The following is a 26,255-nucleotide window of genomic DNA, read 5'->3' as shown; positions in this document are numbered from 1 at the left end:
AGCGTTGTGGTATGGATGTGGATGTAACAGAAAGGATTGGGGGAAATACATTTATGTGGTTTGGCCATGTAGAGAGGAAGGTGAGCATGACTAACGAGGAAAGTGTATGCGAGTGAGGAGGAGAGGGGGAGAGGAAGGGGAGGCCGAGGATGAGATGGAGGGATGAAGAGGTATATGAAATAGGGGGAGGTGTAAGCTGGGAGCAGGACAATGAAATGACCGTTGGACAGGGTGACATGGAAGCAATTTGTTTGTGGCCACCCCTTATGGGATTGGGACATCTGGGAATAGATAGACAGACAGCCTACTTGTTATGCACTTGCACTGTTATTTGGCAGTAGTAATGGCATCTCAATGATCTTTCATAAACAAAATGGAATAATGGCAGACAATCCCAGCAAATGTAAATACTGGGTAGCCATCTTGGCTCAATCAGCTGATTAGGAGGCCATGTACACACAGTAGAAGAGATTTCCAAGTCACAAGTATCAGCATTTCACAGGGCACTATTTGTCAAACACATGCACTGTTATATGGCAATAACAATGGTGTTTCAATGGTCTTTCTTGCACAAAAAGGAACAAAAGGCAGATGATCACAGAGTATGTATGCACTGGGTGGCCATCTTGGCTCAATCAGCTGACTGGGTGGCATTGTTCTGGTGAATTCGCAATAATTTCACCATCGTTATTCCAAAAATGAGTCTCAATTTCTGTTCATTGTTATAGCAATTTATCGTACAGCAAACATAGATAATGAAACCTGACTATCAGCAAATATATGAAGTGGATTTTCCAGCTGAACCATTTACTATAGTCATCACATTAAAATTTCTAAATATTCTCAGTGCATAGGGAGACTGCCAGAGATCGAGCAGCCTACAGAGCAGCCATCAGGTGACCAAGGCCAATGCATGTAGGTATGTTGGAGCCTTCATAAACAATATGATGGAAGGTGCTGGATGAGGTATCTTTTACTTCTAGCAGTTTACAACAACCATCTTTTCACACCTTGAACTACCAACCCTACAGCATCAACACAGGCTGGCGTCTTTATGTTGGTAAACTCCCAAAAGCCATTCAGAAAGACTGTGAAACTTGAAGGTGCTTTCCCTTAATCCCAGGCAGTGGACACCACTAAATCTTCACCCCCTAGCCTCAGAATTCCTTACCTCAAGCCCATCTCAGGTCTCTCTATGGTATGTGTTTCTCCCTTACTGTGCCCTTTTCATCACATTCCATTAACCTAACCATGCCTATATGTGTTTCTGGTACTTAACCTTACAGAATGTGTCTTTAGTGGGTCTAAAGTGTCATAAAAGGAAAAAATCTGGGCTTGCACTTGGGGTGCCTGGTACCAAATACAATGAATTTCACTGGTTCTGTGCTTTTGCTATTGCGCAATTTCATCATCATGTGCCATGTTCAGTTCCACATATGAGCGAAAACCAAGGATTTACTGTTCTCTCTCTCTCTCTCTCTCTCTCTCTCTCTCTCTCTCTCACACACACACACACACACACACACACACACACACACACACAATTACTGATGGATGGAAAGTTGGAGCTCCTGTTTCATCAGTCCTCAGGACTATCCTCTGAACATCTTCCTTTGCTGAGTTTTTAAAATATTTTTGTAACACAGAGAACAGACCAGCATACTCCCCAATATACTTTCCTCTAACTGTCAACACCAAACTACATGCACATTACACATCACATTTCTTATTCTAAATTCAACCAACATCTCATCTCAACATCCAGCCTCAGTCTCCACAGGGGGGGGGGGGTTCCACATGACACTCTGTTCCTGTTTGCACAACTCTTCCTGCACTTTCTCAAGTGGTCTGAACTCCAGTTCCCCTTGTCTGTCCTGCTCGGGCCACTCCTGCATTGCAAACTTAGCAGAGAAGACACAAAATCTAATGGCTTTACATATTATCTAGTAGCTACTATAACTGGTTCATGTAAAAATATTCACTAGATAGCAAAATTATACCATACCATGCTTCATAAATTCACTGCCATTTTCCTTTCCCTAAATTAATATCAAATTTAGTGACCAAAGAAACACATACTGTTGTGCAGCGAGAAGAATGTAACATAACAATCCAGTCCCAAGAAAACAATGTGTGCAGGTGTTATGAGATGATCATGATTATGGAAACTTGACCATCAATGACTTAAAACCTGCTAACATTCAGAAGCTCTGTGTTAATGGCTAAAATGAGTTCCATGAGAGGAGCATGTGGAGTTCAATGGAGAGACAGACTGACAAATAAGGAAGTGAAGAAGCATTGTGTTATGGATGTGGATGTGAAAGAAAGTGTTAGGAGAAATACACAGAGGTGGTTTGGCCATGTGGAGAGGACAGAGAGCAAGAGACTAATGAGGAGAGTGTATGTAAGTTAGGTGGTGGGGGAGACAGGGAGGGGAAGGCCAAGGATGAGATGGAGGGATGGAATGGAGTGGTATTTGAGAGAGGGGGTGTGAACTGGGAGCAGGGAAGTGAAATGACAGGGGACGGGGCATCATGGAGGTGACTTATTTGTGGCCACCCCTTACAGGATTAAAGCATCTGGCAACAGACAGATATTTATTTTCTCTGCATTTACCCTTAAGCCCTTGTGCCCCATACCATCTCTCCACTTCCAAAACCTTTCCTCCGCCTACCTTTCGTTCTCTGCTATCAACACCAAATCATCAGTATACAACATCTCTCATGGGTGTCCACTTCTGAAGTCATGTGAGAGGGCTTCAAGTACAATGATAAACAACATGGGACTCAAAACTGACCCCTGATGCACACCAACCTTCACGGAAAACTCATCACTCAAATCTCCATTCACTCTTACCTGGATGCGAGCACCCACATACATAGCCATAATCACCCTAATCAGCCACTCCTCCAAGCCTAGCTTTCTCACTGCCCACTTCACCACCTCTCTAGGGACTCTGTCACAGGCCTTTTCCAAATCAACAAAAACAAAATACAGATCCCTTCTCTTACCAATATATTTTTCCTGAAGCTGTCGAACAACGAATATGGCATCAGTGGTCCCCCTACCTGGCATAAACCCAAACTGCATCTGATCAATATTCACTCTTTCTCTAATCATACCTTCTAAAACTCTCTCCATTACCTTCATTATCTGATCTAAAAGCTTTATACCTCTATAATTTCCTCTTTCCAGGGCATCACCCTTCCCTTTATACACTTTACAATTACACTCTTCAGCCAATCATCTGGGACAACACTCATAAATAATCATATTCATCAGGTTAGTGACTAACCTCACCCCTATATCTCCTGAGGCCTTCAACATTTCGGCAGTCAACCTAGACACACCTGCTGACTTCCCCACCTTCATCCTGCCTATTGCCTCATTCACAGTAGCAGCATCAAAGGCCATGGGCCAAATGCCGGATCTGCTGGCTCCAAACCTTCCCTGTCCCAGTCAAACTCCTCATTCAACAACCAACTATAATGCTCTCTCCAAGCATCTTTAATATCCTCACTGTTCACCACTACTCTTCCTTCATCATTCTTCACACACCGCTCACCTATAATATCCCGATTATCCCTCTTCATCTGATCTGCCACCTTAAATATCATATTTTTCCTTTCCCCATGATTTAGGTTATCAAGTAAAAGTCTCCAGGACTCAGACTTCACCCTGCATACCTCTCTTCTAGCCCTACGCTTGGCAGCCAAATATTCCTCCTTGCTACCCGCCTTCTTCCATTCCTGGAAAAGCCTTCTTTTCTCTTTAACTGCAACTTCTACACCCTCATCCCACCACCAAGTTACTATTTGTCTTGGTGGTCCTCTTGTCCAACAGCATATTACATCAGTAACTCTCAAGAGATTGTTCTTGAGGGCTCTGTACTGTTCATTAACGCCTCTGTCTACAGCTCCCTGTTCAGCCACCACTCTCCTCATCTCTCTATAGAAGGCATCCCTTACCACTTGGTTTTCCAGCTTCCATATTTTCCTCTTAGGTACATAAGTCCTCCTTTTCATCACTAGTTCTTTAAGCACCATATCACAAATCAATAGTTTGTGCTGCTGCACAGACTCCTCACTTCCTGTAACTTTAACATCCCTCACTAACCTCCTATCAGCCCTCTTAACCAGAAAATAATCTATCTGACAGCTATTTCCCCCAGACTCATAGGTAATTAACCTACTCTCTCTTTTCCTAAAATATGTGTTACACACAATCATGTCCATTGCCTCCCCAAACTCGAGTATCCTTTCCCCTTCCGCATTCCTTATACCATATGCACATCCCCCATGTACTCCTTCATAACCTTGTGCTGCTTCACCTACATGACCATTTAAATCCCCTCCCAAAAACCACTATCTCATCATCCCGCATACCACCTAGTACACGTATTAAATCATCCCAAAATCTATCTTTCTCTACTTCATCCAACCCTGCCTGTGGAGCATATGCCGATATAATTGCAGTTATCTTTCTACCGAACAGAATTTTCACTACCAATATCCTATCGCTTACTCACATAACATTCATAACATGTTCCACCCATTTCTCCACAACCATCACACCAACACCCCCATATCTGTCTGTCCCCCCCTGCCAAAACAACTTATAGTAACAGTCCTTCCCAACATTCCCACAATTCAAACAGCCATCAATTCATTAGTTTGAACATTCCACCCCTCCCAAGGTCTGAAACGAGCGTGTCCGAACGGGATGTGGTAGTGCACATGGCTCTCTCTAGACTCCCTGCCCTCCCTCTATCCTCTCTCTTCTCCCCCACTCCCTCCTCCATCCCCCACCATGCTCAGCACTGCCAGGCATGTCTCCTTCTCCATCCCCCAGCCCTCCCCCGCACCCGGTTATCCAACTCACCGTCCTTCCACCTTCACCCCACCCCAGCTTGTCTCCAGGAATTCACTGGGTCGGTCAGGATCATGTAATGGTTGTTATCATCAGCTTTTTACTCTCCTGGAAGAGAGCTGAAAGCTCATACAGTCCGATTTAAGGGCAAGGCCTTGACCTTCACACAAGCACACACCCATCCCCTTGCTCGAGGGGGACAGTACGCACCCGCTTCGTTAGTGAAACTTTTCGCATCCCAAGCAAGGCACGAACCCCCATCTTAACAGAGGCTTGGCAAGAGCATTACCACTGAGCTGGCGAGTGGTGCGTGTGTGTGTGTGTGTGTGTGTGTGTGTGTGTGTGTGTGTGTGTGTGTGTGTGTGTGTGTGTGTGTGTGTGTGTGTGTGTGTGTGTGTGTGTGTGTGAGAAAGAGAGAGACAGAGAGTGAGTGAGTGAGTCAGTGAGAGAGCTGAATCAATGAGAGTGAGTGAGAGTTAGTGAGAGAGTGAGTGAGAGTAAGTGGTATACTGAGTCATTAAGAGTGAGTGTTAGAATGAGACAGTGACAGTAAGTGAGTGAGTGAGATGGGGGGGGGGGCAGTTGGGCAGGTAGTTTGGCTTTCTTGCCTCCCTCCCTGTTCCCCTGCCCTCCTCCATCCCTGCTTGTCTCCCTCCCCCACCACCACTTGTCCCTCTCCCCCACTCCAACTTATCTCCTTCCAGTTCCCCACCCTCCCCTACCCATGTTTGTGTCCCTCCCCATCCCCCCACCCTTGCTTTGTGCACTGCCAGCTGCTTGCCTGTCAGTTGCTTGGAAGCATCTCACACAACACGTCCCACCCACCTCACCCTCTTGCATGTGATGTTTGCTGTCTCATTTTTTGGCACCAGCATTGTTTATGAGGATAATAACATTACCTAAGGTGTTACCCGTGTCAGTCTCCATTGATTAAGGTTTAGGTTTGGGCCTGGAATGCATCTCTGGCTTTTCTTCAGTATCTTATGGGGAAAATTGCTTCGATATCCGACATACTCACTGACTAAACACTCCCACTGGTACACAACATTCCTGGATATCGAGATATGGGTGTACTAGATTAGAACTCTACAAATTATTCATGACTGTCCCTGAGTGATAGTTTTGAAATTTCAGTTAGCTCCATTAATTATTTCTTATTATCATAACTAAAGAATGATTCCTACAGTTTTGAAATACATACCGGTACTTTAGCATTCACTTACTGTTTTCTGTAATAATTATGCATAACAGGTTTCATCTTGTTAAGATATAAGGAAGAATATGTGCATTATCATTGACCGAAATCTTCTGGCTACTCTGCCGTCACTTCTCAGGCATACTGTACTAACCTTGTTGCTGAGCTCAGTGCTTAGCTCTTGTGGCCTTGTGTTGGTGTCTTGTGTGTGTGTGTGGGAGGGGGGGCTTTTGCATAAGTGAGTCACACTGTCTTATTAGGCAAGCAATCTCTGGTGAAGTTTCAGTTGTAATGTCTAATGTTTCCTTCTGGAATATGATGTCTGTGTTGAGTATGATGTTGACGAGCTTTGTGATATGCCTATTAATGTTGGTGATGGGTGTGTTGTTTAGTGTACTGATGTGTTGTTCCAGTATTCCACGAATGTTATCCGGTCTGTTTTCTTGTAGTTTGTGCAAGTGAGGTGTGACTGCTCTGCTTTGGACTGTGTTCCTATCGTGACGATGAAAAGAGCTGGAGTGAATCTGGGTTCTGTTTGCCTGGTAGTGGTGAAGCAAGTGTTGGCAACATAATATGATGCCTGGAAAGGAGGTGTGAAGTGTCTGGTGTGGGATGATTGTGTGTACTGTGAAGTGTCTCTGTGTGAATATACATGTTGTTGTGCTGTGGCGCAATTCCGAGGCCATGGTGGTTGCTTTGATGTTTGTACCAGGCAGTGTTTTTAGCATTACAGTCCCTCACAATAATGAAGTTAGGTCGGTGTTACGAGGAGGAGTTGAGGACATGCTGTGGTGAGAGAGAGAGAGAGAGAGAAAGAGAGAGAGAGAGAGAAGGGGGGAACTAATGGAAGTAGAGGAAAATTTTGAGGGAAAGGAAGCCTAAATTGAGGGAGAGGGAGACTGAGATGGAGATGGAGGGAGAAGGAACCTAAGAGGGAAATGAATTAGAGACAAAGAGAGAATGAAAGGAGGAGAAAACGGTGAGAAAGAGAGGGACAGGGAGACTAAGAAAGAGGGAGGAGAGGTACAGAGAGACAGAGAGAGAGAAAGAGAAAGAGAGAGAGGGAATGGTAATACTGTACTGCAGTTGATTAGGTTTAGTTCAGGTAGGTAAAGCTACTTAAGATTATGCCAGGGAAGAGTAGCTCAGCATATGTTAGGGAGTTCAAAAACCAAGAAAAACTGTTTTGCAACTCAATCATGACCTGACCTTGACCTGGTTCCGTTCGGCCACCTGTTTGTCACGTCCCTCTGGATTGCAGAAGTGGAAGGTGTATGAGGAGATATCGTGCAGAACTATCTGAAGCTGAACCTTTGGCTTACCCTCTGGTGAGATCTTTTGAGCTGTTGGAAAACAAGGATATAATGTATAGCTGTCTTCACTTATATTTGAAGATATGTGTAAGGAGTATTTTACTTTCAGTGGGACATGTTTTTGATGTGAAGATATGTGTAAGGAGTATTTTACATTCAGTGGGACATGTTTTTGGTTTTTGACTAAGAGGTTAAAAGAAAAAATGTCGCACATTTGACAAATTTTGTCCTGAATTACAAACAACTTTATGTGAAGAAAAAGCATAAATTCATCAGCAACTAACTTATGAAACAATTTAAAATGAGGAAGAACCACACAGGAATTCCTCATTATGAGATACAAATGCATGCTTTCTCCATACTAATGGGACTATAAACTGAGGAACTGCAAAACCAGCTCTGATGGTTGTAATTAAAGGTACAAAGGCATTTTTTCTTTTCTGTAAAGAAATACAAAAAAGGGTGACAATCTTCAGTAGCTTCCTCTCCCCCACCCTTCCTCTTATCTTTTCTCTTCTCTCCTTAAGCCTTCCCTCCTCTTATCTTTCCTCTTCTCACCTTAAGCCTAGCCCTCCTCCATCTTCTCTCCTCTTTTTTTCTCTATTCCTCTCTTCTTCTATCTATCCTTCTTTTTCCTTTTACACACTCCCTATATCACTGCTTGTTCCCTCATGCACTCTTCCCTCTCCCCTCTTCCACCACTCCTCTTGTCCTTTCCTCTAACCTCCTTTGAACGTCCTCCTTCCCTTCTTCTTCCTCGAACCCCATCGTGCTTTCTCCTTCTCTTTTCATTCTTCCTTTTCCTCTAACTCTATTCATGCTTTCTCCTTACTCTTCCTGTCCTTTCCTCTAACCCCCTTTGCCTGTCCTCCTTCCCTTCTTCTTCCTCGAACCCCATCATGCTTTCTCCTTCTCTTCCCATTCTTCTTTTTCCTCTAACTCTATTCGTGCTTTCTCCTTCCCTTCTCTCTCCCCTCCTGTCAACTCCTCTCCTATTCCTTTTCCTTTCTCCTCCTCTTCCTTCACCCATTTTTTTTCCTCCCATTTTCCCATATTTCCCTGCTCTTCCTTTTTCCCAAGCCTTCCTCTCTTTTGCCCTTCCTTTTACCATTCCTTCCTCCATCCTTTTTCTTATCCTCTTCTCCTACTCTTCCATCTCTCTCTCTCTCTCTCTCCACCACCCTTTCACCTCTCCTTCTTCATCCTTTCCCCTATCATGTTCCTCCTCCATCCTTTCTCTTATACTTCCCTGCTGCTCCACCATTTATAGTTCCCTCTCCCTCTCTTGATTCACCTTTCCTTTTCCCCAGCATCTCTCCTCCCCTACCCTTTCTCCTCTTCCTTCTTCCTCTCCCTCACCCCTCCTCCACTCTATCTCATTCTTTCTTTCCCATCTTATCTCATCTCCTCTGTGCTACAACTCACTGCGTATGTCATTGTAGGTGACACTGATGGCGAAGGTGTCAGACTCGTCCATCATCCATCCCACCCGTGTCTGTGAGAGGTACAGCTGTCCACTGTTCTTTTTGTAGCGCACATGGTTCACTTGCAGTAGTATGTCCTCGCGCTCGCCACTCATCCTGTGCACAAGAGGTAAGTTACTGATAATATGGGCGTCGCTCTTTAACTCTCATATAATGGGAAATATCTTCCAAGTAAATTGTTTTATGGTGGCTTAAAACAGGTGAGAGTTGCAAAGTCCTCTAAGGGTTACTAATGATTTTTTTAACTCTAATGACAGAAAGCCTCTCCTAAGCAAAATAAAATCAAGTGGCAGTAGCAAGAAAGAAAACTAAAATTCTTCTATCTTCAAATGATTAATCCACTCCAATCATCTCCCCTGTGCTGAGTAAAACTGCCTGGCAGTAAATAAATACGTAAAATAAATTACCAACAATCTATACTGGATAAATAAATAATTCAAACTCTACTTTTCACAAACAATAGGGTGGTAAAGAGCATATGAGGGCCTCTGGCAGTCAGGTCAGTAGGGAGTGCATCAAACAATCCTCCTGACCTGGGTTCAATCCCACCCCCTGAAGGTATTGCAGTATGTCCTTTCATGTGTTCTCACAGTCACAAAGCAGTGATTCACAGTTCTACATACCACCAAAATACCAATAGCTACATGTAATATAGCGTTCTACTACCAACCAACCACCCAACTATCAATACATGTAACAGTGTTCTACTATTGAATATGATTGTGTGTAACATGTATTTTAGGAAAAGAGAGAGAGACAGTAGTTTGATTACACACAAGTCTTGTGGAAATAGTAGCTAGATTGACTATTTCCTGGTCAGAAGTACTGACAGCAGGTTGATGAGGGATGTTAAAGTTATAGGGAGCAAAGAGTATGTACAACAACACAAATTACTGATGTGTGGCAATTGCTTAAGGAGCAGGTCGTGAAGAAGAGGACCTATGCACCTAGGAGGAAAACCAAGCAGTGGGAGATAACTTGTATAGCATGATTAGGTATAGTTGTTGCTGAACAGGGAGTTTTTGACAGAAGGGTAAGTAAACAGTACAGAGCTCTCAAGAACAACCTCTTCTGAGTCACTGATTCAGTGTGTGAACTGACAAGGGGCCCTCACATGGCAGTGGGATGAGGGTGTGGAACTGCAGTTAAGGAAAAAAGACTTTTCTGATGACGGAGGGGCCAGTGAAAGGGAGGACTACTTGGCAGCCAAGTGTAGAGCTAAAAAGGAGTTGTACAGGGCAAAATCTGAGTCTCAGAGACTTTTACTATATAACCTCACTAGTGCTGAATGGAAGAAAATGGCATTTAAGGTGGCAAATCAGATGAGGGGAAACATGGATATCCTAGATGAGCAATGTGTGAAGAATGGTGAGAGAAAGGTAGCAGTGGACACTGAGGATATTAAAGATGCCGGGAGAAAGCTTAAACCAGATGCAGAATGAGGAGTTTGGTTGGAACAGGGAGGGTTTGCCACAAATCCAGTGTTTGGCCCTTGGCTCTGATTGATACTGTAACTGTGAGCAAGGTAACAGAATTGATGGAGTTGGGGAAGGTGGCAAGTAAGTCTGGGCTGACTGCTGAAATGCTGAAGGCCTCAGGAAATACCGGAGTGGGGTTAGTTACTGATTTGATAAATATAATTATTTATGGGTGTGCTGTTCAAGATGACTGGCTGAAATGTGATTGTAAATGTGTACAAGGGGAGGGATAATGCCCTGGAAGGAGGAAATTATAGAGCATAAAATTTTTGAACCAGATAATTAAGGTAATGGAGAATCCCAGATGGTATGTTTAAGGAAAGAGTAAATATTGATGAGATGCAGTTTGCATTTATGCCAGGGAAAGGGACCACTTTTCTGATGACAGAGGGGCAGGTGAAAGGGAGGACTACTTGGCAGCCAAGTGTAGGGCTAGAAAGGAGTTGTACAGGGCAAAATCTGCCTGCCAGCTTCAGGAAAAATATATAGGAAAGAAAAGGGATCTGTACAAAGAGAAGCAAACTGTATTTTGTTTTTGTTGACTTGGTGGAGGCCTCTGACAGAATCCCTTGGGAGATGGTGAAGTGGGCAATGAGAAATCTTGGTACTGAGCAGTGGCTGGTTAGAGTGGTTGTGGTCACACAGAAGGGTGCTCGCATCCAGATGAGGGTGAATGGAGATTTGGGTGATGACTTTTCCGTGAATGCTGGCATGAACCAAGGGTCCGTCTTGAGCTTCTTATTTTTTGTCATGGTGCTTGAAGCTCTCTCACATGACCTCAGAAATGGAATCCCATGAGAGATGTATGTTGATGATTTCGTGTTGACAGCAGAGACAGAAAGGGAGGCAGAGGAAAGATTTAAGAGTGGAGAGAGAGAATGGGGCACAAGACTTTGAGAGTAAATGTGGATAAAACTAAAGTGATGATATCTAGGGATTGTGGCAGTTGGCTACTGTCAAAGCAGAGGGTGAGAGGTCATGTGCCGTTTGCCACAAGGGTGTGGGAAGTAACTCCACCTTGCGCAGTAATTGTGATTACTGGTTGCATAGGAGATGTAGTGGTAATAAGGATAGACCGTGAGATAATGCTGATTTTGTGTGTGCAGTGTACTGGGGAGAACATATAGAGATTATCAAGCATAAAAGACTTGATCATGCTGGTTGAGTCTCTCAAGCATGTGGAAGAGTTCTCTTATTTGGAAAGCATGTCATGTGCTGGAGGTGGGGCTGGAGCTAGCTCTGTGGGTAGGGTAAGGTGTGGTTAGTTCATGGAGCTGTTGCCTCTCCTGAGAATGAGAAGGCTCTCCCTCCATGATAAGAGATTTTATGTATGCAGCATGTGTTAGGAGCATAAAGCTGTATGTAGTGAGACCTGGGCAATAAAGCAGGAGGATATATGTACATGCAAACGAACAGATGTGGCAATGATTAGATAGGTGTGTAGTGCGTCCTTGAATGCGAGGCCTGGGAGTGCTAGGTATGATTCAAGAGTTAAGAGGAAAGATGGGATTGGAATGTATTGGTGCTGTGATGAGGAGGGGCAAATGAGATGGTCTGAGCATGTGGAGAGGATGGAGGATGGCAATGGGTGCAAAATGTGAGAAGTGTAAGAGTTGGGGGTAGGGTTGCAAGAGGGACACCAAAAAAGACTTGGAAAAAGGTCATAGAGTGTGACCTCAGGGATAAATGGGTGAATAGGGAGGCTGCCAGAGACTAAGCAGCATGGAAAGCCACCATCAGATGACCAAGGTCGACATAAGCAAGCTTGATGGAGTTTTAATAAACAAAACGAAACTAACCACCAACCACGCAACTACTGATATTGTACTTGTAATACAGTAGCACCAAACTACTAACACATGTAAAACAGTGTTGTGTTCTCCCAGCCATCAACCACCCAACTACTGGTACACGTGATACAGTAAGGTCCCAGGGTACATCACTCTTGACTTACGTCAATCTTGAGGTTACGACAGTCCGCTGTATGGAAATTTTAAAAAATAAAATAATGAAGAAATAAACATAAAGCATAAGTTTTAAAGTGTTGTTGTTAACAGTAAAGTTTACTGTATGACAAAGTAACAAAATTGCTTGGGTACATAAGTGTTAAAGAATAAAATGTGTGTTGGTAGTGTGCATAAGTGTGAAGACAATGGAAGAGTGAGGAAGTGGTGGCCTAACTCAGCTGCCACCACCACTGCCATGGCAATGACCACACATGCTGGTACCACCACAACCATGATGCATGAGAGGCTCTTGAGGGGTGACATGGCAGACCAGGAGTACAAAACATTTTTTATTCAATAAAATGCATAACGGTAAGTTCAAAAGTTTGTGTTTCATATTTAGGCATACACCAGTTTAATGATGTAATTGGTTAGGAAAAACCCCATCGTCAGGTGGGGTATTGTATATCGGGGTACTTTTAACATGTAAAGTAATGGGGAGTGTTTACCAGCCTTGGGTTCCCCCCCCCCCCATCAAGTCCAAAATCCATATGCAAATGGGCTAGTTTAAAGACAATTTAAATGGCCTAACAGCTGGAAAAGAAGCTAACCTAAGCCTAACACCTGTAAATAACTCACTAAAACCAACAAATAAAATCTGAAAATCATCAAATATAGTCTGGAAAAAATCTTGTTTAGTAAACTGTACCCCAACATGAAAACATTCACCCCACTTATGGCTAAAACATATTAATCTTGGTCTAAAAACAGTTTGTAAATCAACCTAAACATAATTTGTCTAAAATATCATCAAAATTAGTTTTTAAAAAATCAAAACCCATCATTAAACCAGGGTTTGGCCATCGTTAGGCAGGGTATGGTGGTATTTCTACCCCCATCGTTAAGCTGAAGTACCACAGCTAGGGGTATCGTATATCGAGGAATTACTGTACCTTTAAATACCTGTTATCACAAGAGTATTATATGCACAGTAAACAATGTATGTTTGAAAAGTCCACATATGTGCTGATGTAACCTATGCGATGACAAGGTATAAATGTAGGATGAACAGTCAGAAACTCGAGTTACATACAAAAATCGACTTTAGTCACTTCTCAAGAACAGAACTCTGACGTAACCCAGGACCTTACTGTATAATGTTCTACTAACCACCAAGCCAGTACATGTAATACAGTGTTCAACTAACCACCAACCATCAAACTACTTACTGGTAAAAGTACAGTAACCCTTCAATTATCCGGACGCTCCGTATCCGGAGATGCTCTGTATCCGAACGTTAGGTCTTGGCTCTACTGTCAGTATCTGGAATTCTTTGTCCGCATCTGAACATTATATTTCCGACATGGCCGACTGGGTGGCCTAAAAATTTTAAAAATCAGTTGGGTGGATGGCCGGCCTCACTGGCCATGCGTGGGCAATAGACCACAACCCAGTAGAAGAGCACAAATGGCCATCTGCCTCCTTACAGAATGGTCAAAGCGACCCTGCTGGCCACTTGAACTGTGTGCAGGATATAGACCTTAACCCACCAGCTGAGCAAAAATGGCCACTGCCTCCTCAATGAACGGTCAAAGTAGCCCAGCCGGCCTCTTGTGCCGCATGCAAGGTATACGGCCTAACCTACCAGCCGACCAAAAATGGCCGTCCACCTCCCTACTGAACAGTCTAAGTAGCCTGGCCGGCAGGTAGAGAAATGGCAATGCTGCTTTCAGTGGCGGGTACCGCACATCTCCTCTCATTGTCCAGCTCGAACGGTTGCAGAAGGAGCAGTTTTCTAACATTTGTTATCTCCTAAAGACCGTATTTTTCTGAAGCTATGTTCCACCCCAGACGCAGTTTGGGGTCAATTTTCAACTTTAACCGAAGTACATTTTTTTCTTATAGATTTGAAGAGCTTGATTTTACACACCTGAAAATGCCTAATTGTTGCTAGAGAACCTTACCAAAATCAACGAAATGGTATGAGAGAAAACATGAAAACATTGACGGAAACCTAATTTTTGCTAGAGGACCTTACCAAAATCAATGAAATCAAAATAAAATGTATTTCCATTGATGAAACTAGGTGCAGGAGTCAGGAAAAAAAAAAAAAAAAGGGGGGGGGGGAGTACAGACACGGCTGACCATGGCATGGAAATTACTGTGCCATATTCAGAACAAAGGATTAGGAGGGAGGAAGGTGGAGGTGGGGTGGGGGTCTCTGGTGGGGGTGAGGGGGGATGAAACATACCCCCAATGCAGAAGAGGAGGTGTGGGGGGGGGGTATTATGGTGGGAGGCAACACACACAAAACAGGGAAACTGCCGTGTCATTCATTATAAAAGGGGGGGGTGGAGGGTCTCTGGTGGGGGTGAGGGGGGATGAGACACACACCCAATATGATGTAGATGTGGTACTGGTGAGTAGTTTGGGTGGGAGGGGACAGAGTTGGCTGTATCCAATCAGCCAGAGGAAGGTGGAGAAGTGGCTGGGGGGGGAGGAGGGTCCCCCCACAGACCTGATGAGGGGGCAGGATCTTCCTTCCCAGCACTTCATCCCTTAGTTCTGATTGGGTAGGAACCATTTACATCATCAAAGGGGCTGGCTTATTGCTCAGCAGTTTTTGACAAGACCTTCTACAATCGACAGTCATAGGACTCTACGTGGCAAACTGACAAACCGACCATCGTCAGTCGTAGTACTTTAGGGGTTAAGTAATTACGTTAGACACTAGACCACAAGTGATTACTGCACACCAGTTATTGTACAGGCTACTGGGTTATGACTCTGGTCCACCGTTCACTGGGTGGTAAGTAAAGATGGGTGATACCAAGTACAGTACAGTACTGCAATGCTGGTATCAGTCAGTTGAGTTCTTTGTGACAATGAAAGTATACTACTATTTTTCAATATTTTACACTGAAATATAAACGATATCACATAATATGGTGAACAAAGACTAAATATTGCATTACCATTTATATCGAGGACAGGTAGTTCTTATAAAATCCATAGTGCCACAAACAAAAAAAATAAACAGGAAATACTGGTATAAATACTGCTGTTCCACTTACATATTTATGCATTTTATTATGCACCTTTACAAGTAGTAAAGAATAATAACCTGAATATTACATGCAATTTGGGATTAACATAATGAGATGGTACCATACATCAGAACATTAATGAGGGTGAAACTTGACTGAAAGCTTGGTAACTAGCCACACCAACATCTTTCTTAGGCAGGGGTCGAACATTGTCACTAGTACGATCACTTGGTTATGCTTCTCCTGAATGACTGTGTGTACAACCTCCCTCCAACACACACACACACACACACACACACACACACACACACACACACACACACACACACACACACACAACATGAATGGGATAAAACAGCAATATGACATTAATCACTGGAATACTAATAACTCATGGAGCAAAAACAGTATCTTGAGCATTAATAAAATGAGGAAAGCATGCTTAGTATTATTCGAATGCAATAAAATAAGATCCAACTAAATACTAATACAGAGCAGTATAAAAATTACCACTAATAATCCCTTTTGCGAAAATCCTGACTTAGTAGCTACCTTATATGCTATAATGTAATCAGTGATGAAAGGCTTGGCACTTTTGGAATGAATATAATCATATAATATTACACTAATAAACCTGAAAAAGGCAAAATTTCATAGAATACATTACACTTACTTTTTTGTATATAAAAGTATCTTAATACTGGGTAAAGGAAAAAAAACTACCACATTAATACACCACATTATGAAACCTCTTGGACAAATAGATAAAAATCACTCTTTCACAGAATCATTAATACCACAAACTTTTGGGGGGTAGGGGGGGGCAGGGGAAGGAGGCATAAGGACAAAGTATTTTAATACTGGGTACAGGAAAAAAAATAACCCAGTACAGGTATTACACTAATAAGTCACATATTTGGAAAATGCAAAATTTAACAGAATAATTAACATACCATCCCTTGAACTCATTCTCTGTGTGGATTTTTTTTTTAAATTTATTATTATTATTATTATTATTATTATTATTATTATTATTAGCATAGTGTAAGTTGCAACTCTCTAGGTGGGTGAGTGTTGAGGGGGAGAGGGTGTACAATGCTTCTCTCTCATGAGAGGAACATATAATCTATTATGAAAGAAAAACCTATCTATCTATCTATTTATTGCCAGATGCCTCAATCACATTTGGGGTGGCCACAAACAAATCGCCTCAACGTTGCCCTGTCCCCCGCCATTTCACTGCCGCGCTCCCAACTCACACCCCCCTCTCTCATATACCTTTCCACCCCATCCCTTCATCTCATCCTCAGCCTTCCCCTCCCTCTCCTCCCCTCCACCTCACTCACATGCACTCTCTTCGTCAGTCTTTCACCCTCCATCCTCTCCACATGGCCAAACCACCTCAGTGTATTCCTCATAACGCTTACTATCACAACCACATCCACACCTCAACGCTCCTTTATATCCTTATTTGTCAGCCTGTCTCTCTATGTGACTCCACAGGTTCCTCTTAAGTAACTCATTTCCACTGCTCTCACTCTTGACTTGTGTCCTGCCAACAACGTCCAAGCTTCACTTCCATTTGTTAAAGTTGGCATCACAATACTGTCATGTAGTAACTTTTTCACTTCCATGCTCACCTCCCTGTTCCTTATCACTGCTTTCAAGGAACCAGCAACCTTTCTTCCTTGCTGTACCCTTCCAAGCACTTCACCCTCCAAACTTCCATCCTTACTCATCACACTACCCAAGTACTTAAATGTACTCACATTTTCCAATTCCTCACCATCCAACCTCGCTGTACATTCACTGACTTCACCTCTCTCAAAGACCATCACTTTACTCTTTCCTACATTCACCTTTAGATTCCATTTCTTACACACTCTCCCAAACTCATCCACCAAGCCTAGCAGCTCTCCTTCATCTTCACTTAACAACACTATCATCTGCAAACAACAGTACAGGGAGTTTCCAAACACAACCCTCTCTCACCAGGGCCACTCCAACATCCACTACCCTACCTTGTACCTTTTTTATTACCCCATCCATGTAATTGAACAACCATGGAGACATGACACATCCCTGTTTCAACACAACCTTCAAAGAGAAAAATTCACTCAGTTCACCATCCACACGCACTGCAGCCTTAGCACCGCCATACATACTCTTCACAGCATTCAACAACTTCCCATTTACTCCATATATTCTTAATACTTTCCACAACCCTTGTCTTTCGACCCTGTCATATGCTTTCTCCAAATCCATGAAAGCGGCACACAACTTCTTTTCCTTCTCTAGAAACTTTTCCACTACAGATCTAAGAATGAATATCTGATCTACACAACCTCTTCCCTTCCTAAAGCCTCCCTGTTCTTCTCCAACTAATTTCTCTGTTCTTTCTCTAACTCTGTCAATAAGTATCCTACCATACACTTTTCCTATTATACTAAGTAGGCAAATGCCCCTATGATTACCACACACTTCTTTTTCCCCTTTTCCTTTGTACAAGGGAATAATTATACCTGACTTCCAATCCTCTGGGACTCTACCTTCCTCCCAGGCCAATCTGCACATTTCCCACATCCATTCTACTACTATCTCTCCCCCATACTTCAGCATTTCACCACACACTCCATCAATTCCTGGAGCTTTCTCCAATTTAACTTTCTTCATTGCTTCCACAACTTCTATCCTACTGATTTCTTCCTGTCTTCTCACCTCCCTCCTCCTCTCAGCCATTCCCCAGCCACTTATACTCACATTACTTCCATCCTCTATGTTCAACAATTCCTTAAAGTGTTCTCTCCATCTGCTCACTTTTTCTCCCTTCTCCACTAGTAATCTACCATTTATATCTTTCACTCCCCTGCTAACTTTACTTCCACCCTGTCTTACTCTCTTATCCTCTTTCCAGGACATTTTCTTACGGTCCCTCCACTTTACACTCAAACTTCTTCCAAATTCCTCATCCATTCTCTTCTTACTCTCTCTTACTAATCTTTTAACCTCTCTCTTTCTTCCTACATATAACTCTCTCTCTTCCGCCTCTCAACTTCTTCCACGCCCCTATTTCTCATCCATTCATTGTATGCTTTCTTCTTTTGTCCCACAGCTTGTCTCACCTCTTCATTCCACCACGCTGTTCCTTGCACACCCCTCCATCTTCTCTTCATCCCACACACCACATCACATGCAGCACATATTTCTTCTGTGAATATCCTGCACACATCTTCCATGTCCCCATCTGCTCCAATTCATATTTGCCCAATCGTTCCTCCACTTCTCTCTTATATTCTGCCTTTTTCTCATCCTCTTGTAACCTTTCCACTCTCCTTGCAAATACTCCTTCTTCCCGTCCTTCCCTTCTTCAATTTCTCCATCTTATTTGGATTTTGATTCTGGCCACCACCAAGTGGTCAAAAAGTCCACTCCCCCAACCTCTATAAGTTATTGCATCCATTACACGTCTTCGCATCCTTTCATCCACACACACATAATCAATCATTGCCTTCCTTTCATTCAGTTCACCACCGACCCTTCTCATCACTCTCCATGTATACCTGTGGATCATTTTGTGCCTGAAGAGGGTATTGGATAACATCAACCCCCTCCCAGCACAAATGTCCACTAATGCACTGTCATTCTCATCTACCTCAGCAGGCACACCCCACTCACCAACTATTCCATCCACCTTCACATTCCCTACTTTACCATTCATATCACCGATCAAAAACACTCTCTCATTCCTTCCAAACTATTCCATGCACACTTCCACATTTGTCCAGAACTCTTCTCTCACTCTGCTTGCACGATCTCGCATTGGCGCATACACGCACACAATTGCCCACATTTATATTCCAACTTTCAGCCTTACCCACACAATCCTTGACCCCCCAACTGATCCATACTCTCTTATGTTCTTCTTCCATCTTTTACTCACAACTATACACACTCCTTCTTTTGCCCTCTCATTCTCACCTACTCCTGCACATATACCCCATCCATACTCCCATTCTCTCGCACTCTCACCTCGCCATTTAGTTTCAGTTACTCCACATACATCAACTTTCGCAATCTCAAGCACCTAGATAATCTCTCTCTCTTTCACCTCATCATTCGCACCTCTTCCATTCCATGTTGCGATTACGATGTCCTTTGTCCGGTCCTTGGTCGTCATCTTTTGGTCAGTCCTTGTCCAAGGCTTCTTGTTCGTCATTTTAGTTTGTTGTTTTCCGGGGAGGGGCACTAACCCTCCACCAACCCTTTTAGTCACCTTGTATGACAAGCATGGAAATATCTCTGTAAGATTTTACTACACTGAAACTGGAAACTCAGTGTGGGACTCTCTCTCTCTCTCTTTTTTTTTTTTTTTTTTTTAAGGAAGAAGGAACCAAAGGCTAAGCCCGCAAAACAGTTCCTCCCAAGAAAAAAACAAAAACAATATAAAAGAGAGCCAAATTCACGATCCGTTCATGGGTGTAGCCAGAAAGTTCACAACGGGGGGGCAGGAGAAAGATGTCTAAAGATTCTTGAAAAGGTGGTGGCAGGTGAGCGAAGTGACCCTCTGTAGCTGGTGGGTCTGGGGGGGGGGGCACTGTGGATCCCCCCAGGAAAATTTTTGAAAATTAAGTACTTTTAGAGGCTTTCTGAGGCCTATGAAGGTATGTAATGGAATATTTAGATAACTCAATACGGTGAAAATGGCAAAAAACAGAGCAAGAAAATTATTTTGGCTGAAAAAATAAGCTTTTTTAATGATCCTTATGGGGACGCTCGCCATCCACTCACTCGATGTAGTGCTGCTCTTGGGTGTCTGCCCTTTCCCCTCCTCCATCCTTCTTTCCTTCCATCCTCTTCTGTCTTTTTTTCCTTCATTCTTTCCTCGTCATTTTCCCTACAGGTAACTGTACACTCCCTCTTCTGTCTTTCTTTCCTTCATTCTTTCCTCTTTCTTCTTCCTGTGGGTGACTCTACACTAAGTGACAAGCCAAATGGTTTCCTGTACACCAGGAAACCATTTACTACACTGGGTGGTAACCATATAACCAGATTTGGCGCCTGGTGGTTTAGAGGGTAATTATGGAGCTCCAATCGGACTGAGCCGGTGAAGGTTTATATCCAAGGGATGACTGGGGTTTACTGCTCACGTAATGCCACTCAGGGATGAGTGAGAAAGGTTACTCTCATCTTAAATGTCAGGACCAACTTGCCTAGCCCAAGGCTCCTATGCTCCTTATGGGGCAACGTAGGATTGGATGATGGATGGATGGAATAAAAGAACAATAATGCATCTGGGAGTCTCACGTGCATTTTCTTCGCCTTTGAGAGCATAATAATCTTAGTTAAGTTAGCTGGAGCCTGGAAATGTCAAAATTAATCTGACAAAAGGTTATAACAAAAACATATTATTGTGTCCTCAAGGAAAGCAATATAATTTTAAATGTTTCACAAGTCTCTTGGTACCTCAAGACTCAAATATCACGTAACATATTACGAACCACTTCCATAGTCCACACATCATCTACAGTTATAAATGTACCATGCAATGGAATTCTACCTACTTGGTTAAACTGAAAGGGTAAGCCTATAAAATATGTTAAATTACTTAGACTTCTCTGCTATTTTTAACTGACTTCTAAAAAAAAATATTTAGTACTATATATACAGTGTGTGTATATACAGTGTATATATATATATATATAGAGAGAGAGAGAGAGAGAGAGAGAGAGAGAGATAGATAGACAGATAGATATATATAGATAGATAGATAAATACCTGATTTCTACTTTGATCACAGGTAATAAAAGCTCTAGCACTCATACGAGCTGATCAGTTTCATACTTTGAACGGAATATTGCTTAAGAAATCATAGTTCTGATTAATTTAACTAGAAAGAAACTACTGATTAACAAGCAAAGATATTATCGAACTCAGACAAATAAATGTAGTTTCATTCATACTGGTACTCTATAACCACTTTATCAACTGAAAAAAAAAAAAAAAAAAAAAAAAAAAAAATATCTAGTTACATATATATGCTCTCTCTCTCTCTCTCTCCTCTATCTTTATATATATATATATATATATATATATATATACAGTGCTCGTCAGAAGTATTCAGCGTTGTCCGCCGGGCGCGCAATACTTATGGCCCAAAAAGAATCACCCATTTTTGGGGGTAAGAATTGAGCCACAAGTTTGAGCTCCGAGCATGACGTCACGGTAGCCTGAGGCCTTCCGACGCGCTGGTTGGTTCCCGCCTCAGTCGCCCATGGGCTGCCTGAGAGAGAGGAACTCCGCCGAGTGTCCCTCTCAAATTGCGCCATTTTTTTACCGAGTGTCCCGCAGTGTTTTGGCCTTCAAAACTTTGTTATGGCACCTACCCGTGACCTATCAAGTGAAATCATATCCCAGATCATACATTGCTCTAAAGGAGGCAGGCCACCAGACAAAGGAAATTAGTGAATTGGTTGGTGTGGCACGATCGACAGTGTGTCGTTGGTGTGCGCGGTTTCGGGAGGAAAACAGTGGTGAAGTTCATACAAAGAAACCGAGGTCTGGTAGGCCTAGGAAAACTTCCCCAAGGTCTGTTAATGTTTTAAAACGTGCAGTGGAGTTTAATCCTCGTGTGAGTGCAAGGAAAATTAAGGAGAGCAACCCGGAAGTGTTTGGTGAGGTGTCAGTGAGAACAGTGTCTTGTAGGGTGCATGAGCTTGGTTACACAAGTCACAGGTCTGTGAAAAAGCCTCTTCTCACTAGCAGCCAGAGAATTCATAGGCTTGCCTTTGCTAATAAATATCTAAACTGGGGTGAGGAGCAATGGTTGTCAGTGTTGTGGTCTGATGAGGCAACGTTTAGTATTACCTGTAACAGAGGAGCATGTGTGTATCGACGCAAAGGTAGTGACCCACTTGACCCACGGTATGTAGAAAGCACAGTTAAACATCCTGATTCACTCATGGTATGGGGTTGTTTCTCAGGGAAGGGTTTGGGGAAGCTTGTTGTACTTCCCAAGAACCTCAGAGTGAATCAGAATGTTTACCTGGAGCTTCTGTGTGCTCAATTACCAGACTCCTTCGAGCTAACAGGTGCACGAGTGTTTCAGCAGGACGGTGCACCTGCTCACAAGGCCAAATCGGTCACCAATTGGCTTTGTGACTGCGAGGTATCATTCATGACAGACTGGCCAGGATATAGCCCAGACCTCAACCCGACTGAAAACCTCTGGTACCTCGTAAAGAAGAGTCTCCAAAGGAAGGACGTGAGCTCTCTGCCTAAGCTGGAAGCCGCCATTCGTGACTCCTGGGACAAAATACCCCTCCAGCACCTCAGGAGCCTCGCCCTTTCACTTCCAAGACGTCTCAGGTCCGTGAAGAAACATAAAGGCTACCCTACGAAGTACTAAGGGTAAATAAAATGCATTATTTATATGTTTTTTCAATGTTGAAAGGTTTCTTTCTCAGGAGGGACGCAGGGCGCTCCATACTTCTGACGAGCACTGTATATATATATATATATATATATATATATATATATATATATATATATATATATAGTGATTTATTTATTTATTGTTAAAGATTTATTATTATTCTTTTAATCTCATACAATTTCATGACCCACAAGGAGAGGACGGCCGCCTCCTCCGCCACCCCCCTTTCGCTACACCCCTGCTGGATATCACAGGAAGCAGGAAATACAGACAGAGGAAGACAGTTCCAGAGCTGACCTATTGCATAAATGAAGGACTGGGAGTAACGACTGGACAGAAAAGGGATAAGAGTTTGCTGCTAGACGGACAAACCCGTCGTAGAGGTGGAGGACTGCAAGCAAACAGTTCAGAGGAGCAGAGACCATTGATGTAGTGACAGAAAAGAGATAAAGAGGCAACAGTGCGGCGAAGAGACAGAGGTTGAAGGGAGACAGAAAGAGGAGGAGAGTTAATGAGAAGAAAAGCCTTTGACTCCACCCACTTGAGAAGAGCTGTATGTGGGGAGCCTCCCCACAGGTGAGTTGTATTCTAAATGGGGGCGAATAAAACCCGTGTATAAAGTCAACAACTGTGCAGGGGTAAAGAAGGCACAGAGCGGGCTTAGCTGACCTAATCTCTTGGAAGCAGATTTTACAAGAGATGCAATATGACCTTTCCAAGATAAGTCCCGAGTGAATGAAACCCCAAGCATGTTCAAGGATGATGCAGGATTGAGCTGGATATCATTAAACATTAGTGGGTACTCCTGTGGAAGATTCTGACGGGTTGATAGGTGTAAAAACTGAATCTTTGATGCATTAAAAACAAGAAGGGTATTTTTACCCCAGTCAGGGATATAAGCGAAGCCAGACATTAGGTGTGCCACAGCCTCATCCCTTGTTTGTTGATGTAACTCCTAAGATGGACGTTGCAGCAACTGAATGGAAAGGCGAGGGGTGGCATCATCGGCGTACGAGTGGATAGGGTTAGATAAACGACTTAGAAGGTCACTGATGAATAAAACGAAGAGAGTTGGTGATAGGACAGATCCCTGAGGAACACCATTATTGATAGATCTAGGAGAAGAATGACCGTCTAGAACAGCAGCTACAGAATGACCAGAAAGGAAGCTATGGATGAAGGCACAAACAGAAGGATAAAAACCTGTAAGAGGGTAGTTTGGAAATTAAAGATTTAAGCCAGACTCGATCAAAAGCCTTTGAGATGTCAAGTGCAACGGCAAAGCTTTTGTCTAAGTCCCAGAAGAAGGATGACCAGGAGTCTGAAAGGTAGATGAGAAGATCGCCAGTGTAGCATCCCTGACGGAACCAATATTGACGATCAGAAAGAAGGTTGGGATAGGAAAGATGCTAAAAATTTTTCTATTAAGAACTGACTAGAAAACTTGTGAGACACAGGATGTTAATGGAATTGGACAATAGTTACAGGGTTGGGAATGGTCACCCTTCTTTGGGATTGGCTGAATGAGAGCAAACTTCCAGCAAGAAGGAAAGGTATAAGTTGACAGACAAAGGTTAAAGAGTATACCAAGTTGATAGACAAAGGTTTAAAAGTTTACCTAGGCACAGAAGCACAGTTCTTGAGGACAACAGGAGGGACTACATCAGGCCCATATGCCTGGTTAGTACTGAGGCCACTGACGGCAGAAAATACATCGTTTTCGTTTTTAAAGGCTCCAACATCCTTGCAAGCATCGGCCTTGGTCACCTAATGGCGGTTTTCCACGCTGCACGATCCATTGCAGCCTCCCTGTTCAGTCCCTTAACCCTGAGGTCACACTTAATGACCTCATCCCATGTCTTTCTCGGTCTACCCCTCATAACCCCACCCCCAGTATTAACACTTCTCACCTTCCTCACCCAATTATCATCCCCCATCCTCTCCACATGTCCAAACCATCTCAATCTACCTCTCCTCATCACAACACCAATACACTCCAGTCCTATCCTACCTCTCAACTCTTCCATCGTAAACCCAGCCCCCCCGGACCTTGCATGCAGGGACGCACTACACGTCCACCTAATCATTGTCATTTCTGTACGTCTGAGCTGGCGAATATCCTCCTCCTTTACTGCCCAGGTCTCACTACCATACAGCATTACACTCCTAACACATGCTGCATACAAAGACCCCTTAGCACGTAGGGAGAGCCCTCTCAATGTCAGAAGAGGCAAGAGCTCCCTGAACTTCTTCCAACCACTTCTCACCCTAGTCACAGAGCTAGCTCCAGCCCCACCTCCAGCATACAACATGTCTCCCAAATAACAAAACTCTTCCACACACTCAAGAGATTCACCAGCAAATTCAATCCTTTCATGACTGCCAATCTCCATCTGCTCTCGACACGCCGTACACATAAAATCAGCATTATCTTGCAGTCTACCTCTGATACCACTGCATCTCTTGTGCACCCATTTATCACAAACACTGCACAAGATGGAATTACTTCCCACGCCCTTGTGGCAAACTGCACGTGGCCACTCTCCCTCGTCTTTGACAGTACCGCCACCAACTCTAGATATTATCACTTTTGTTTTATCTGCATTTACCCTTAAGCCCTTGTGCCCCATACCATCTCTCCACTTCCTAAACCTTTCCTCCACCTCCCTTTTGTTCTCTGCAATCAACACCAAATCGTCAGCATACAACGTCTCCCACAGAAGTCCGTTTCTGAAGTCACGTGAGAGGGCTTCAAGTACCACGATAAACAACATGGGACTCAAAACTGCACACCAACATTCACGGAAAACTCATCACTCAAATCTCCATTCACTCTTACCTGGGTGCAAACACCCACATACACAGCCATAACCACCCTAACCAGCCACTCCTCCAAGTCAAGCTTTCTCATTGCCCACTTCACCACCTCTCTAGGGACTCTGTCAAAGGCCTTTTCCAAATCAACAAAACAAAATACAGATCCCTTCTCCTACCAATATATTTTTCCTGAAGCTGTCGAACAATGAATATGGCATCAGTGGTCCCCTTACCTGGCATAAATCCAAACTGCATCTGATCAATATTCACTCTTTCTCTAATCATACCTTCTAAAACTTTCTCCAATACCTTCATTATCTGATCTAAAAGCTTTATACCTCTATACTTTCCTCTTTCCAGGGCATCACCCTTCCCTTTATAAACATATACAATGACACTCTTCAGGCAATCATCTGGGACAACACACTCATAAATAATCATATTTATCAGGTCAGTGACTAACCTCACCCCTATATCTCCTGAGGCCTTTAACATTTCGGCAGTCATCCCAGACACACCTGCTGCCTTCCCCACCTTCATCCTGCCTATTGTCTCACTCACAGTAGCAGCATCAGTCAAAGGCCAAGGGCCAAACACTGGATCTGCTGGCTGAAGAAATTTTAATGTCAGCCATAAGGAAGTCAGAAGGAGGAAAGTGATGGAGGAACAGCACC

At 43.3% G+C, this 26,255-nt stretch overlaps 1 protein-coding gene across 1 annotated transcript in view; it reads right to left on the bottom strand.

Annotated features, from left to right (window-relative positions):
- The window catches only part of Tfb1 (transcription factor B1), a 276,606-nt gene extending 261,668 nt beyond the window's left edge, over positions 1–14,938 (bottom strand). Inside the window, exons 1-3 of the mRNA XM_080277678.1 lie at positions 14,919–14,938; positions 8,803–8,957; positions 7,274–7,407 (exon numbers count right to left, since the gene is read on the bottom strand). Coding sequence (XP_080133804.1) covers positions 7,274–7,407; positions 8,803–8,957; positions 14,919–14,938 — 309 coding nt within the window. The remainder of the gene's footprint in view (positions 1–7,273; positions 7,408–8,802; positions 8,958–14,918) is intronic.
- Between the last annotated feature and the right edge of the window lie 11,317 nt (positions 14,939–26,255).

This window comes from Coenobita brevimanus, chromosome 71, assembly GCF_032717465.1.
Source record: "Coenobita brevimanus isolate Jiangsu-jjx chromosome 71, ASM3271746v2, whole genome shotgun sequence".
In the NCBI taxonomy this organism is placed as follows: Eukaryota; Metazoa; Arthropoda; class Malacostraca; order Decapoda; family Coenobitidae; genus Coenobita; species Coenobita brevimanus.
Note: the sequence above shows the minus strand (reverse complement) of the source record. Positions and strands in the feature narration are given on the sequence as shown.